The sequence below is a fragment of the Candoia aspera genome, chromosome 6 (genome assembly GCF_035149785.1).
Source record: "Candoia aspera isolate rCanAsp1 chromosome 6, rCanAsp1.hap2, whole genome shotgun sequence".
Taxonomy (NCBI): domain Eukaryota; kingdom Metazoa; phylum Chordata; class Lepidosauria; order Squamata; family Boidae; genus Candoia; species Candoia aspera.
This window is the reverse complement of record NC_086158.1, coordinates 26010043-26026865: the sequence shown is the minus strand read 5'-3', so window position 1 is coordinate 26026865 and position 16823 is coordinate 26010043. Positions and strand designations below refer to the sequence as shown.

The window sequence follows — 16823 nt, the reverse complement described above, 5'->3', positions numbered from 1 at the left end:
TGCTGTGGTTTATCATCTAAAGCAAACATAAAAGGAAAGTGGCAAGTGTTGTGAAGCTTAGGTGCTTGACAGTGTGTTCATATGATCAAGGGTGCCTTGCATGCTTCCTGCTATGCACCCCCTTTCTGGGTGCCACTCACATATCTCAGAACAGTGCTAATAAAATAGCAAGTTGGTTTGTTGTTTATTCGTTTAGTCGCTTCCGACTCTTCGTGACTTCATGGACCAGCCCACGCCAGAGCTATCAAGTTGGTAGATGAGTGGTAATGTTGCTAGAAAAGTAGAATGCAAAAAGTGTAAGCAGGTCCTCCCACCATAGTTAACAGGGTGCCATACTGAACATAATGTTTGTATGAGCATAATTAAAAGTTCTTTTTTGTTTTGTTTCTATTTAAATGGCAGCTCTTAGGAATTCTAAGCAGCTGTGAGGTAGGATGGGGAGAGCTTAACTCTACAAATGCAAAATAGCATATCTGGAAAAGTCATTTGTCTTCCCTTGTGGCTGCTGTTTACACATATGTTAATTGCATTCAGGATTGTAACTACATCTGACTGCTAGAGGGGAACAATTTTGAATATTCTTAGCATAAAAGAAACTTCTAAGAAAAAGAGCATCTGAGGGAAGATTCTATTCTTGCCCATGCCATATGATTGTTTTGCCTGAATTGGGTCTTTTGTTTGCTTACTGTCTCAAGAAGTAAAGTCTAGATGTTATTGCTCGATCTACTGAATGTATAAGTTGGTCTTAATATATAGGAAAACCATAGTTTTCTCCAATAAAATATATATTTGTGTGTGTAGTACTAAACAATTACCCAGGAGTATATGCATGAGTTGCAATGAATTGCCATGGCTGGAAGAATTTTGACTTGGCTTAGTTTTATTTTCTAGAGAAGCTGGCTTGTTGAGTACAAACCAGATTTGTTATTGATAATCTGTTTTAAATTGCAGTTGCTATGTGTAAGCTATTTTTTCTTGAATACTTAAATTAGCTCTACTAAAATAAGTCTCCTGTCTGACAACAGTGGAAGAAGGAGCAAGCCTAATGGGTGTATCAGTGTAGGACTTCTAAGGTCTGATTTAGCCTAATGTGGGAGGCACCTTATAGGCTGTATTCAGAGAGATTGTGGATCTAATGGAATGATTATTAAGGAGGAGAAAGTGAACAGCATGGTAATCAAATGTTAAAAACCTATTGTATTTATTTATGAAACTTTGTGTATTAAATAACATGTTATATAGTCTATGAAAAATTGTGAATGATAATTTTTAATTGAAATCTTCAATATCTCTGTATTAATCTAGTGTATTATAGTAATTATCCAAAAGAGACATAGTTACTGGGGAATAAAGCTTACTGAACTGCTTGATAAGACTACTTCTGAGTAAACATGTTTGGGAATGTTCTATACATGGTCATTCCCCGTCCTATGGCAGACCTTTTGAGATTTAGGAAAATAAAGGTCTTCCTTCCCTCCTTGCTTCTGCAACACTGAGCAAATATATAAATAAATATATTGGCCATCTCACATTGTGTTTTAAAACCAGCAGAGTGATCCTTGGGCTTTTTGCAGACTGCTGATGACAAGCTGAGAGACTTGAGCAAGCACAATTCCTTCTATAAGAACAGTTTACTGCCTTAAATCTAGTACTAAAAGAAATGGCATGCATGGGGGTAGAGGTCAAGAAAGTATTGCCTAGAAACACACACTAAATCCTGAATAGGATTACTTAGATTTACTTCTAGGTAAAATTGTGTAGCATTGTAAACATAAACGACCTGTTTACTGGTTATCTTTATGGACTTTTAGCTAACATGACCTTATTCCTCTCAAATTTACATATGATTTTGAAAGCACATTGGTAAGGTTACTTGAAACATTTCTGGAACAAGCCATTAATCGGGTAACTCTGGTAATCATGATTTCAACTGGACTTCTTGACTCCTTCCACCTGTTTAAGAACAGCATCTAGACATGAAAACTGTGAACTAAAAATATGCAATATCTGTAACTTTACAGAATTATCTAAGTGGCTGCTACCATATACAAACTTGTCTGGGTTTCTCTCCTGTTGAAGTCAGACCAAACCTCCAAACAGATATTATGAGGTTTGGTTGTCCATTAAAGCAGCTTATTACACTGTGAGAGAATATGTTTGTGGATGAATCAGTGTAAATTTTAATCAAATAGTATTGGGTATGTAGAATTAACTATGGAAGTATTCAGACTGTGATCAAAGTATTGAGAGACTGCATTTTTCTGTAGACGTCTGGTTTAAGCCCATTTTCCTATCTCTGCTTAGTGGCTGCCTTCATGGGTAGCATGTAGAGGCCTTCAGCACTTTTTTTCATCTGAAGAATGAAGTTATTCCTAGTCTGGATCCAACATTTCACAGCAGGCTTCTTAAAATCTGTGAAATTTGCTGTCTTCCAATATTGAGCATGATCACACGAACCCAGGATGGGACTGTGGAACCACAATCAGGTTTAATTCTTAGAGGATCCTGTTACATTCTGGGTTAAATCATAAAGTCAAAAGGCTGATGTTGGAAACAGCTAATTTGTCCTTTGTAGAACACACTGAAGTCCCTTGGAGCAAAAGGAGGTTTCAGGGGTGCTCCTGTATATAAGCATAATTAAATGGGGGAAAGTATTGTGCTCAGTGGTACTTCATTTATCAAAGTTCCAATATCCAGATTCTGTGTCAGCAGGCTGGCAACAAGGCTGGCAACAAGGCAAATATGTAACACCCACTTTATTTTGTACAGTTTGCAAATGATCAGAACAGTACACAAATAAAATGAGAAGTTAATTCAAGTTGATAATACTTTTAAAAAGTATTTATGGGTGGCAGGAGTGAATAATGTCACATTTCTAACTAGTACTTATTAACAAGTGTGTTTGGCATGCAGGTTTTGAATGCACAGAGAGCTGGTTATAAGGCAGCCATTGTTCACAATGTTGACTCTGATGACCTCATTAGCATGGGATCTCAAGACAGTAAGTACAGGTATTAATTCTCTCCTGTTCGAAAGCTATTCTCTTTCTCAGTGGTGATGGAATATCATCTTTTTGTTCCCACTAAAAATTCCAACAAAATAGATTTTTCTGCTTTAATAAGAACTTCATGGAAAATTTCATTATGATCAAATGAATAGTTAGAGGAACACAGAATCAGATGTATTATGCCAAGTTCACAGAGATGCTCTTATATCTTCTAGGCTGGGAATACAGGTAGTCTTTGCCTAATAACAGTAATTGGGACTGGAATTTCCTTCACTATGCAATGCAGTCATATAGCATGATGTCACATGATCACGCTGCTTAGCTTTGGCAATTCTGGCAGTCCCGTTACCATTGTTAAGCAAATCACTGTAATCACTACATTAAGTGAGGACCTCACATGACCATAACTTCCAACTTCCTGACGGCTTCCCCATTGACTTTGTTTGTGGGAAACTGACAGGGAAGGTTGCAAATTGTGGTCACTTGACCATGGGACACTGCAGCAATTGGAAATCCAGACTGGATCGCAATCATGACTGTGGGGCCGCTGCAATGGCTGGAACTTTGAGGACTGGTTGTTAGTACTCGTTCAGTGCCATTGTAAGTTTGAATGGTCGCTGAACGAGTGGTTGTTAACTCAGGACCATCTGTATTTATTTATTTATTTTACTTATTATTAAATTTATATCACTGCCCATCTCCCACAATGGGGGATTCTGGGCAGTTTACAATAAAATAGCACTAAAAACATAACCATGTAAAAATTACCATTAAAATATACATAAAAACAAATGTAAAAGCCAAGTGGAGATGGAACACAATCACTAAGAGGTACTGTGGCGCCAGCCATCCCCAGGTGGAGCTATCACTCTCCCCCTCCCAAGAAAGGCAGCAGAACCAGGTCTTAAGTTTCTTCCGGAAGTCCGAGAGCGAGGAAACTGTCTCAACTCCGGGGGCAAGATGTTCCAAAGGGCGGGCGCCACTGCAGAGAAAGCTCGCCTCCTGGACCCCGCTAGATGAAATTCCTTTACTGATGGGGTCCGTAGCATGCCCTCCCTGCCTGACCGGGTGGGATGGGTTGATGTTATGGGGACGAGACGGTGCCTCAGGTACCCTGGTCCCATGCCATGTAGGGCTTTAGAGGTGATAACCAACACCTTGAATTGGACCCGGAAGCAAACAGGTACCCAATGCAGCTCACGTAACAGTGGTGTCACATGGGCTGATTTTACAGCCCCGATAACTATCCACGCAGCCGCATTCTGGACCAGCTGAAGCTTCCGAATACTTTTCAAGGGTAGCCCCATGTAGAGTGCATTGCAGTAGTCTATATGGGAGATGACAAGGGCATGAGTGACTGTTCGGAGGGCATCTCGGTCCAGGAATGGGCGTAGCTGGCGCACCACCCGAAGATATGCAAAGGCCCTCCTGGCCGTGACTGCCACCTGCTCTTCGAGCAGGAGTCGCGAGTCCAGGAGGACCCCCAGGTTCCCCACTGGTTCCGAATGGGGCAGTGCCCCCCATCCAGAACCAAAGATGGAACCCGAGGAGCCATCAATCCTGGAACCCGAGGAGCCATCAATCCACAGCCACTCTGTCTTACCAGGGTTCAGTTGAAGCCTGTTGTTCCCCATCCAGGCCCCCACAGCCCCCAGGCACCTGGAAAGGGTGGAGACCGCATCACTTACTTCACCTGGGATGGAGATATATAACTGGGTATCATCACCATATTGATACCTCATCCCATGGTGACGGATGATCTCGCCCAGCGGTTTCATGTAGATGTTAAGTAGAGGAGAGAGTACCAAAACCTGCTGCACCCCACAATGGAGGGGTCGAGGGCCGGATCTCTCCTCTCCTATCACCACCGATTGGGAACGGCCCTGGAGGAAGGAGGTGAACCAGTGCAAAACTACACCACCCACCCCCAACCCCCTGAGCCGCCCCAGAAGGATACCATGGTCGATGATATCTAAAGCCGCTGAGAGGTCCAAGAAAGCCAGGATGGATGCACTCCCTCCATCCCGCTCCTGCCAGAGATCATCCATAAGTGTGACCAATGCAGTCTCCGTCCCATATCCTGGCCTGAAACCTGACTGAAAGGGGTCCAGATAATCCATTTCCTCCAAAATTCTCTGGAGCTGCAACGCAACCACTTTCTCAACCACCTTTCCCAAGAAGGGAAGGTGGGAGACAGGGTGAAAATTGCCCAGTATAGTAGGGTCCAAGGATGGCTTCTTGAGGAGGGGGTACACCAGTGCTTCCTTAAAGGTAGCCGGAAACACCGCCTCCCTCAAGGATGCATGAGATCTAACGTAAAGCAACCACAGTTCCAAAAACACAAAACTAACTGGGATTCATTTGAAAATCGAACACTGGGACAGATACAATGTTTAATGCTGTGGGAGAAATGCCCACTTAAGTAAGGAACCAAAATGCTTGGAGATAGATGCAAGAAAGTATATTTTATTGGCATACAAAACTACAGAGATTGTTGGGCTTCTCACCAGAAGGATGCAAAAAAACACCAAAGCTCACAAGGCTACAAGTTATATATCCTCTGAAATGTTACATAAGAATTACAAAGGCAATGTAAATTATAGGATGATCTTTACAGCCCGCATGTAGCATCTGATAAGAACATGGGATGACCTTACTGTGGGCTGACCTGGTGCCTCTGAATCAGTGTTTCTCAACCTTGGCAACTTTCAGATGTGTGGACTTCAACTCCCAGAATTCCCCAGCAAGAAACACTGCTCCAAATTCTACTTTTCTAAGGAGGCTCCAAGCCCACCTCTTCTGCTGATACTAGTACCCTTCAACAATAATAATAATTTATTAAATTTATATGCTGCCTCCCAGTGACTCTGGTTGGTTTACAATTCTTAAAAAATTACAAAAAAAACAGAACAATACAGAAAACACAAAAACAGCACAAGACAAAGGGACAACAATGGCAGAGGGGAACAGAAAGGAAGAAAAGGGCATCAGCTGTCCTCTCCAAAGGCCTGGGCGAAGAACCAGATCTATAAGGTCCTTCAAAATCCCAGTAGGATGGGAGCCCTTCAAATTTCGGGGGGAACCGCGTTCCAAAGGGCAGGCTGCTACAGAGGATGTCTGCTTCTGGGGTCCCAATAGGTGGCATTGTTTAATCAATGGAACTAGAGCACGCCGGCCCTGCCAGATCGAAACAGTTGGGCAGATACTATGGGAGACAGGTGATCCCTGAAGAAGCAATGCCCTTTATTGTGTGCATATATTGACTCCTTTCACACCATGGAAAAGACAACAACCTGGTTTTGTTACCTGTTTCTTCCCCTCCAGGGTCATCAAGTGGTTTCAGTTTGGCTGCACTTTTTATTGTAATAATTCAGGACCCTCATCGCAATCATATTTGTATTGATAAATATATTATTTGTCCTCCACAGTGTAATAATGTCACATTTGAAGCATTTTGTATCAGGTCCAGAAATTACATCTTTTTTCTGTACACCATGAAAAAGTTTCTTCTGGTGGCTGCCCATACTGAAACACAATGAAACCTCATTTTAACAAGTAATGTTACTCCCAAATGCCCATTAAATATGTAACTATGTCATCACAGTAATGTAGTCATTTCTTAATGAAGTCATTATGCAAATGCCATAACATAAAATAATTTAACCTTTGAGTCAGTGTTGACTCCTGGTGACTGCCTGGACAAGTCCCTGAAGTTTTCTTGGCAAGATTTTCAGAAGTGGTTTGCCACTGCCTGCTTCTTAGGGCTGAGAGAGAGTAACTGGCCCAAAGTCACCCAGCTGGTTTTGTGCCTAAGGCTGGAGTAGAACTCTAGAAACTGAAATAACATAATTTACATCATTCACACAGTGACACCATTACACAAATAATGTGAACTGAGATAAAAATGAATGTAAATGTAACTGCATCATCCAGATTACTTCAGATGCAGTGGACTTGTCCATTATTTCATGTGGATCCAGAGAGAAATTTGGTCTGTTGTGTTGAAAGTCTGCTCAATGGGGATTTGTTGAATTGAGATTTTGCTGTAGTTACTTTTCAGAGTCCAGGATCCACTGTAGTGCTCAGTAGATTGTGGAGTTCCAGAGTATCTCCAAGTGGATGTGCATACTTTGCAAGTGATTTTGTGTACTACAAATGTGAAATAGTCCTGCAGTGAATGTTTTTTTCATAGCAAATACTGAGGATTAGGAACTTCTTTAAAATTCTGGAATGCCATTTCAAGTGATGTTAATCTGGAACTAATACTGTATTGTTTTAAGCACCAGGTCAAATTTTTATTTGCTTATGTATTTTAACTGGATTTTAATTTCATGGTTTTATTTTTGCTGGTTGATATTTATACCTTTGCCATACTAGATAAATGTTTGTTCTGTTTTACTGTGCATATGCTGTTTTATCTTTATACACCACTTTGAAATCTGTTGTAATATGTAAAAAGGGAAATAGATCCTTTTTTCTGCTCTGAGGGTGTTCTTTGACGTGATGCAGATTTTCGGGGCAAACAGAAAGCACACAAAACTTAAGCATCTTGGCTCACTCCCCTGTCCAACCCTATTCTTCTTCACACACAAAATAGATACGCATGAAACTCTATGAAAAATAGAAATGAAGCATTTGAGGGAGGGAGGAAATGGTTGTCTGATTTTAAAGAGAAAAGGGGAAAACAATCTGAAAAAGAGGATAATGCAGATTGGAAATAGAAAATATAATTTGGCACTATATTTAGATTTCCCTAAATACAAATAAAACTATTTGTATTGAATGTACAGATGTAAATATTGCCTTATATTTTCTTCATTTTTAAAAATATTCTGTCTCTTCAATCATGGATACCTGTAGGAACTCCTTTAATAGGGCTTTTTAATCCATGGTTTACTAGGTAAAAAAAAAAAAGCAAATTGTACCTAGATATGCGAAACAATTTAAGTGTATCCCATATTTACAGTTTAATCCTCTGTATTAAAATGACTTAAAACAATGATGTACTTAAGTTCAGCAATTGTTAAGTAGTAGTCTAAGATGTTAGTGTTGTATATGACTAGTTGTCATCTTTCCTTTCTTTAAACAGTTGATATTTTAAAGAAGATTGACATTCCATCAGTTTTCATTGGTGAAACATCTGCTAAATCTCTAAAAGAAGAATTTATCTACGAAAAAGGGTATGTATAAGATGCATCACAAACTTTATATTTACTATGGTGGTATACAGAAAGAAATACTCACTTTGTGTGTAAGGATAACATTATGTTTTGCCTGGCTTTTGATGCTGAGATTGCCAAAGCCTGAAGTATCTTCCCCAATGATTATTATAGGCAACATTTCAAACCCTTATATTTTCTTGACAAAATTGGATGAAAGTTGTAGATATAAGTATTCAGATTTTAGACAAATTTGTACAGGGTTTTTATGCTAGCCACCTTCTAAAGTTATAGTATTTTATTTAAAAAGTATGCTGGCTTTTATGGGCAACGTATGTGAACATATACAGTGTAGCAATGCCCCTAGATATGATCTCTGCAAATTTAAAACTTCAAAAAAAATAGACATCTGAATGTAACAATCAAGTGTCTTAGCAGAATGAAAAAATGAAGTATTTTGCGATTTCCTTTTTTCCCCCCCATCATATGAAATATTGCAGATACTCTTCTCTGTGTAACTTTTTTGGTAGAATTTTTACAATAAACTCTTTTTCGATCTTTCATAGAGGCCATATTGTGCTAATCCCAGAGTTCAGCCTTCCTTTGGAGTACTATCTAATCCCATTCTTAATTATTGTGGGAATCTGTCTCATCCTTATAGTTATATTCATGGTAGGTATAATTATGCTCTTTTCTCAGTATGTTATGTTTATATTTTCTCTACACCCATAAACACAAGATTTTTATTGCTGAATTCAGTTCTAATGTTTATTTGTTATTGTGTTTCTTTAAGTGTGAAAAATATTGGTGGCATTATGTAAACTGTACATTAGAATCTTTAGCACAGCTTTAAAAAGCTGTTTGGTTTATCACTCCAGTTGAGGTCTCCACGGATGCATCACTTTAAGAAGGGCTTCTTTATGGATAGCATTTATATTCACCTTAATATGAATATAAATGCCCATGCTTGCCACATACAAAGTTTCATATGCAAATACTATAAACCTGAATTTTCCCTACGTGTTGAAGTGAATTAGGAAACTTAGGGGTGTCTTCTTTCCACAAAAACTCTTCTCATATTTGTCTATATCCCTGGTAAGTTTTAAGTGTTTATGTGTATGGACACAAAAAAGGGCACCCAAGTGTAAGGTTGCAGCTTCTGTGTGGATGGAGGTCCCAGCAGGTGAGAAGCAATGCGCAGTTTTCTAAACAAAGAAAGTTCAATTAAAAACTAAATAAATAGCTATGACAGTGAAGCAACAATATGTATGAGCTTTTACAAGTCAAGGAAAGTTCCTGGCAGTTGAATTTGCATATATACAGGAATAAGTTGCTCACTCTCTGGAAACTAAAACTCCAAGTTTAGATTGAATGACAACTATATTTGAAACCATAGATTCATTCATTTTCTGTTGGCAGCTTTGAACAGGAGGAAGTGGGGTTGAGCAAAATAGTGCCGGTAAATGCACTCCCCACATACTATCATCTGTGCCAGGGTGAGGCACCTAAACCTTTCCCCATCCAGTTAATTTTTTAAAGTTATGGATTAGAGATAGGATGTGCAAGTATGACTTGGATAATATCTGTCTGTCTAGCTATCTAATATACTGCCATTTCTCATGACTCTTGGCAATTCACAGCAATTATACAATTCCATAATAAGATATTTGTACTAAATTAAAGTTAATGTTGAAAGTAGAATTACATTGACAAAGTTACCCCAAAGACCCCCAGAATAACTAACTTCCAGAAGACTATTATTAAAGAATTAATCTCACTTCCAAAAAGAGGCCATTCCATAGGACTATGAAGAAACAACATATTTTTAGAATTGACTTTAAACCTCTCTTTAAATAGGGATGTACATATTTTTCAAGCAATATGCAGTGGCCTTCTTGAGTTTTGCTTATGAGTTAAAACAGTGCAGTAATTAAAAAGCCAAATTGAAAAGTTCAAAAAAAGTGCTGCACATTTTATATAATTTATCTCCAATAGGGCCTTGTTTATGTGATCTATTTTTCCATAGCCACACTTCAAATTAACCTGCACCTTCAAATTAACATTTTCCTAGTACAGTTAGGCAACTAGTTCAAAGTAATACCTTGTGCATCTTAAAGTTTTCTTTGTGTATAACTCTGCAAAAAGAAATTGCCCTAGTTGCTTCCCTTAAACCCTTAATTAGAATTAGTGCAATTGAATTTTAATTAATTAAAATATGCTTGTGGCTTCTGATAGCATATGTAGCTTATAGTTTTTGTCACATTTCTTCACTGTTTGTTTTAGTTATAGTTAGGGGTAGACTAGAAACTGAATAACAGGTAATAGAAGCAGATTAAATAGGTTAAAATAACTTTCAAGTTTCAGGTTAAGAGAACTATGTGACTGCAGACATTTTCAAATGTATCTGTAGTACAAGGGTTTTATTATGCAAGGAGAGCACATCAAACCTTCTTTGTTAAGGATTTTCTTCTTTATAACTGGGGGGAGCATTTTTTGTGACAAGTAATAAATTTATTTCATATAAACAAGTAAAGTACTTAGAGTAAAAGCTAACTTGGTGTGCTACAAATTTATTAAAGCAGTACTGGCCACATGAAGTTGAACTGGGAAGGATGTTTTTCCCTGGAATAAATTTTACTTTCATATCTAAAAGATAACCCAGGATAAAGACATAGGACAGAAATTAAATAAACATAGCAAAATGTAAATTCCCCTGCAAAAGGAGCATTTCCTGTTTATTTATGGATTATGCTTTCCGTCATCCCTGTATCTTCACATTAGTGACTCGTTTAGCTTTTCAGAGTCTTCTACTTCTTGAACCAGCTGGAGATGTGGAAGAATTCTTGAACGCTTGCTAGGATATAGTTGTGAATCAGTTCATGGACAGAATAGTTTCCTTCAGCTACAACTGGAAGCTAGTACTGAGGTGGTATAATCTATGGATATGTTCAGTTTTATCTATAGTCCAGTTTTGTTTAGGTTTATTTGAGGTTCTGAATAGAGTTCTTGAATAAGTGTGCCCTAATCAGGTTAAACCGCTGAGCTGCCGATCAGAAGGTCGGCGGTTCGAAACTGCGCGGCGGGGTGAGCTCCTGTTGTTAATCCCAGCTCCTGCTCACCTAGCAGTTCGAAAACATGCAAATGTGAGTAGATCAATAGGTACCGCTTCGGCGGAAAGGTAACGGCGTTCCGTGTCGTCATGCCGGCCACATGACCCGGAAGTGTCTACGGACAACGCCGGCTCTAAGGCTTAGAAATGGAGATGAGCACTGCCCCCTAGAGCCGGACACGACTGGACTTTACGTCAAGGGAAACTTTTACCTTTACCTTTAATCCTCAATATGTAAATCTATTTTTGTATGAGAGGAGCTAGTCTCAGCTACAGAATGGGAGGGAGAATAGTCACTTCTGGGGATAGCTAGTTCCTTAGAGTGGCCCTGCTTGGCTTGCGGGTGATAAGAGAACCTTTAGCCATCGGGCTCTTAAAGGTAAAGGTAAAGGTTTCCCTTGACGTAAAGTCCAGTCGAATCCGACTCTAGGGGGCGGTGCTCATCTCCGTTTCTAAGCCTTGGAGCCGGCGTTGTCATAGACACTTCCGGGTCATGTGGCCAGCATGACGACTCAGAACGCCGTTACCTTCCCGCCGAAGCGGTACCTATTGATCTACTCACATTTGCATGTTTTCGAACTGCTAGGTGAGCAGGAGCTGGGACGAGCAACGGGAGCTCACCCCACCGCGCGGTTTCGAACCGCTGACCTTCCGATCGACAGCTCAGCGGTTTAACCCGCAGCGCTACCATATTTATATTTTATTATGTATTATATTTATTTTATAGTTTTATATGGCTTTTTATCTATGTTTTATTGTAAACCGCCCAGAGTCCCTTTTCCGGGTAGATGGGCAGTGATAAATTTGATAGATAAATAAACAAACAAACAAACCGTCTCTTGAAAAAAATCTTCCCTGAGCTCTGAATGATTGTAGCCAATTGCTGATATAGTTCAAAGACTGCCACAGAATCTCTAAAAACCAGACTCTTGTAGTGGGGAAAGTTCAGCAAATTGTGTGAATGCCCAGATGACTGCTCAAAGAATTGGTTATTGATAGGCAACCCATTTTTCTTTTTGGACATTCTGCATCCTACATTTGAATGATTGGTAAGTTTAATAGTAGGTGGTAGGGCAGGTGCCCATCTTGACAGGAGACATGACAGCAAGCCATAGACTGACATCTAATTGGTAATGCTAGAAGAAATTCTTTTGAATAGTGTAAATTCCTTTGAATTCAGTTGTAATGGAATTCTCTGAGCATGAGAATGAGAATGAATGTTTGCAAAACAATGCAGAACAAGACCAGATGGACATTCTGTTCATACCTTATAAATGGCTAGTTTAAATAAAGAGGAAAGAGGATCAAAAGCATTAAGGAGCAGTAAAGCACTCACTGATTTGTGGGTGGGTGGATGAGGACTAAGTACACATATGTCAGTTTCCAGGAGTTTGTAATGAAACCCCTTTTCCCTTGCAATCAGCTTGGCTAATGAGACTTCGTGAGAATCTAGCTTTCTTGGTTAGTGGTAAGGGGGTTAACATCACTGTAAATGTATCAATATATATTCCTTTCAGTAGCATTCAATTTTTTTTGACTGTAATCAGTATAGAGTGATGTTCCTGTTGGCATTAAAGATTTATTGTATAGATTGTTCATCTGGCAAAGGCGTAAGGATCAGAATCACAGCTGGAGGAGTACCTCAGAGTACATCTAGTCCAATACCCTGTTCAGAATCTGCCAAAACATTTGGCCAGATAGATGTCCAGCTTCTGTTTGACCATCCAGTAAAGAGGAATGTATCACTTCATTGATCAGTCTGCTCTACTGGTTAACATTTCTTACCATCAGGAAATTCCTTTTATTATCTGACTTGAATCTCTGGTCCTGTCTTTCAAGGCAACAGAGAACAATCCCATTCCTTCCTCTGTAATAACAGCCCTTTAGATGTCTTAAGACTGCTATCTCTCTCTTTCTCTCTCTCTCTCTTTCTCTCTTCCTCCATCCATCCTCAGTCTTTTCTTCTGCAAGTTAAACATACCAAGTTTATCTGTTCTTCATGGAATTTGATTTCCAGTCCCCACTGACAACAAAGGCCCGCATAGTTAATGCAATGGTGTTCCCTGTAGTAACATATGGCTGTGAGACTGGACCATAAGGAAGGCTGAGAGAAGGAAGATCGATGCTTTGGAACTGTGGTGTTGGAGGAAAATTCTGAGAATGCCTTGGACTGCAAGAAGATCAAACCAGTCCATACTCCAGGAAATAAAGCCAGGCTGCTCACTTGAGGGAATATTAAAGGCAAAACTGAAATACTTTGGCCACATGATGAGAAGACAGGACACCCTGGAGAAGATGCTGATGCTAGGGAGAGTGGAGGGCAAAAGGAAGAGGGGCCGACCAAGGGCAAGATGGATAGATGATATTCTAGAGGTGATGGATTCGTCCCTGGGGGTGTTGACGACCGACAGGAAGCTCTGGCGTGGGCTGGTCCATGAAGTCACGAAGAGTCGGAAGTGACTGAATGAATAAACAGCACCCCCCCTTGATTGCCATCCTTGGTTCAGTTTGTCTGTCATTTTTTTGGACTGTGGTGTCCAGTACTTGAAATAATATTCCCTATGGGGTCTGACCAAGGCAAAAAAGAGTAGGACTATTACTTCCTTCTATGTGGGTTCTCTCCTATTAATGCAGTTCATTTGAACCTTAGTCTGTCTGAAGTAGTCTCTATAGTTTATAGCGGTTACCTTGTATTCTTCTTTGGTTATATGTTCTTCCATTTCTTATATGTGTGTCTTTTTCCCTGCAAGATTTTAGAAAGCTCCATAGACCACATCAATTTCTTTAGATATCTCCCATTTTGACTTCTGAAAGGGATTGTTTGTGACAATGCCTGGTGTCTCATTTCACAGGACTTCTCATCTTTCCTAGACACTTTTCTCCTTCAGGATTTCAAGGAATTGGATCTGACTTGCTTCCATCGGAGTTCATCAAAATTTGTGTTCATTGAAAGCTGCTTTTCTGAAAGCCAGTATTCAAGTCTGATTCTTTTCTGTCTTTCTTCCCTTGATATTATGAACTCACAGATAACACAGTAACTTTCTACCAAGATTCCAGTCACTTCCACGTTTTCAGTTAATTTCTCCCTGTTGGTAAGGTTTAGGTCCAGCATAGCAAAACCCATGTTGCTTCTGTCTTCTGACAAATGAAGTTAGAGGCAAGAAATGACAGAAATTCATTGCAACTCAGATTCTTGTTAAAGTTACATTTCACATGCTTGTTTGAAAATTTAGCCATCTAACCAGAAAGTTCTTCAAATGCCTTCTATGTGTTCAGGCAAGTTCTATCAGTACGAAGGGGTTTAAAGTGTCTTGGCAGCTGTCTGTCAATCCTTGATACAGGGACTTGGAACACGACTCCCCCAAAGTCATATCATGTCTTCCTCACTACAGCCTTTGCTTCTCTCAGCAGGAATCACTGATCACCATAGTGCTCCTCTTCTTCCTCAAAGTAATTATTGGGGCCTGTTTTACGCCCTGTTCTGTGAAACTAGTAGATCTTTTCTTGGTCTAAATAACAGAGGAACCTTGTGGAAAACTTTTGTCCCATCCACGTAGAATGCAAAAGTATGAAATGACTGTTGTAGAAGCATAGAAGGATTAGGAAAACCTCACAAATATTAGTACTGATTTATATGGGATTCTGAAACTATTTAAGTAAGAATGAAATATCTGGCTTCAATATTAGCATACCAGAACAGACGTGAAGGTAAGACAAGTCTTTTCTTAGGACAGTATCTATTTATTTATTTAATTTTTATTCTGCCTGTTGCACATCTCTGGGAACAGCAGAAATAGGTGGTCTTCGCAGTTACCAAAAGTTTAATTTAGCTGAAAGTTTGAGAAACACTGTTTTATAGTGTTACGTTAACTGAGAATTTGGATAAGAATTTACTGTTATATTTTATAAATAGCTTTATTATACTTCCTTCTTTAGGTAACTCAAAAGAAAAATAAATTGAGTAGTCCTTTAATTTTCTTAATTTATTTCTCTCTGTCTTTCAAGATAACAAAATTTGTTCAGGATAGACATAGAGCAAGAAGGAATCGCCTTCAAAAAGATCAGCTTAAGAAGCTTCCAGTACATAAGTTCAAGAAAGGTAAGTGGAATGTTTTAGAACTTTTAAAATAATTTCTACCCTGGCCAGTTTTAAATGCTGTGTTAGAGCCGCAGAAAACAATTGGATGGTATTTTACACACTGACAAACTCTGTAATGCTTTCAGACATGGACAGCTTTGATTCAGAGTATATGATTGGTATGCAAAGCTCCTGGTTGAGGTCTAGAGTAGACAAGAGTAGAATCGTGGAGAACGTGATTGCCCCTTTCAGCCCCCTGACCCAACTTCCTCAACTAAAAACTGCCCCGTAGAAGTCATACGGTTGTAATCAGAATTATTCAACCCCCATTGCAAATCAGGTTGATCGTCAAAATGTACACTTTCAGCTGTTTGCAATGAACAAATCAAACAAAAACAATTGAAATAGCTCAACACAATGAATGCTTCAAGTGGTATCCCCAAATTCAACTGAAAATGCAACTTATAATGACTTCTCCAGTCTCAAAATTATTCAACCCCCTGAATAGAATCTGTCACAACAGCACACATACAGTATGCAAAACAGGTGTTGTCTCAAGCACACCTGATGCAACTAATCAGGGGCTTCATTAGGTGCACCAGGTGTGCTTGAGCTGGAACACATGAAATACCTGAACTGGCTAAGGGTTTGTTGAGTGTCAGGTTTGACTGCTTGTTAGAAATACAGTATGGCTAAGTCAAAAGAATGGTCCAAAAAGGTAAGAGAAGAGATCATCGCCCTTCACAAACAAGGAACAGGATACAAAAAGATAGCAAAGGCACTGAATATTCCTAGAGACACTATTGGAAGCATAGTTCGCAAGTTCAAAGTTAAAGGAACAGTGGTTACACTACATGGACGGGGCAGAAAAAGGAAGCTGTCAATGGTTGCAACCAGATTTCTGAGAAGGCAGGTGGAGAGAAACCCTCAAGTGACTGCAAAAGACCCGCAGCAAGACTTGGTGGCAACAGGCACTGAGATTTCAGTGAGCACAGTAAGGCGCGTACTAAACACAGAAGGTTCCCATGCCAGAACTCCAAGATGTACACCACTACTGATCCAAAGCACAAGAAAAGTCCGCTCCAATATTGTCCTAACAACCAGGAAACACACTGAGACAATGAACTGGTCTCTAATGTTTTATTGCTTGTACATAACAGGAATCCTAACAAACTGAAGAAGCGTGGGAAAAACCCAGCCATATAACCCCCAAAGGTTAAGGCGGTCCCGATCTGTGTCTCTTTGAATGGCTGAACAATTCCTCAGTGCTACGCATGCGCTTGACAGTCTGGATGGGAGCCCCCTGCTCGCCATCCTTACTCATGACAAATATGCTCAAAATCATATAAATAAGCCACAGAAGTTTTGGGATTTTGTTCTGTGGAGCGATGAAACAAAACTGGAACTTTTTGGCCCAATGGATCAGAGGTACGTCTGGAAGAAGAAGAATGAAGCATACGCTGAAAAAAA

The 16823-nt window shown here is 39.6% G+C and overlaps 1 protein-coding gene across 2 annotated transcripts in view; it reads left to right on the top strand.

Annotated features, from left to right (window-relative positions):
* Positions 1-16823, top strand: part of RNF13 (ring finger protein 13) — a 67013-nt gene that overhangs the window by 32599 nt on the left and 17591 nt on the right. Inside the window, exons 5-8 of one of the 2 annotated variants that reach the window (XM_063306589.1) lie at positions 2914-3001; positions 8097-8187; positions 8733-8838; positions 15281-15374. In XM_063306589.1, coding sequence (XP_063162659.1) covers positions 2914-3001; positions 8097-8187; positions 8733-8838; positions 15281-15374 — 379 coding nt within the window. Of the gene's footprint in view, positions 1-2913; positions 3012-8096; positions 8188-8732; positions 8839-15280; positions 15375-16823 lie in introns of those variants that run through there. The other variant, XM_063306590.1, reaches the window with a different exon arrangement.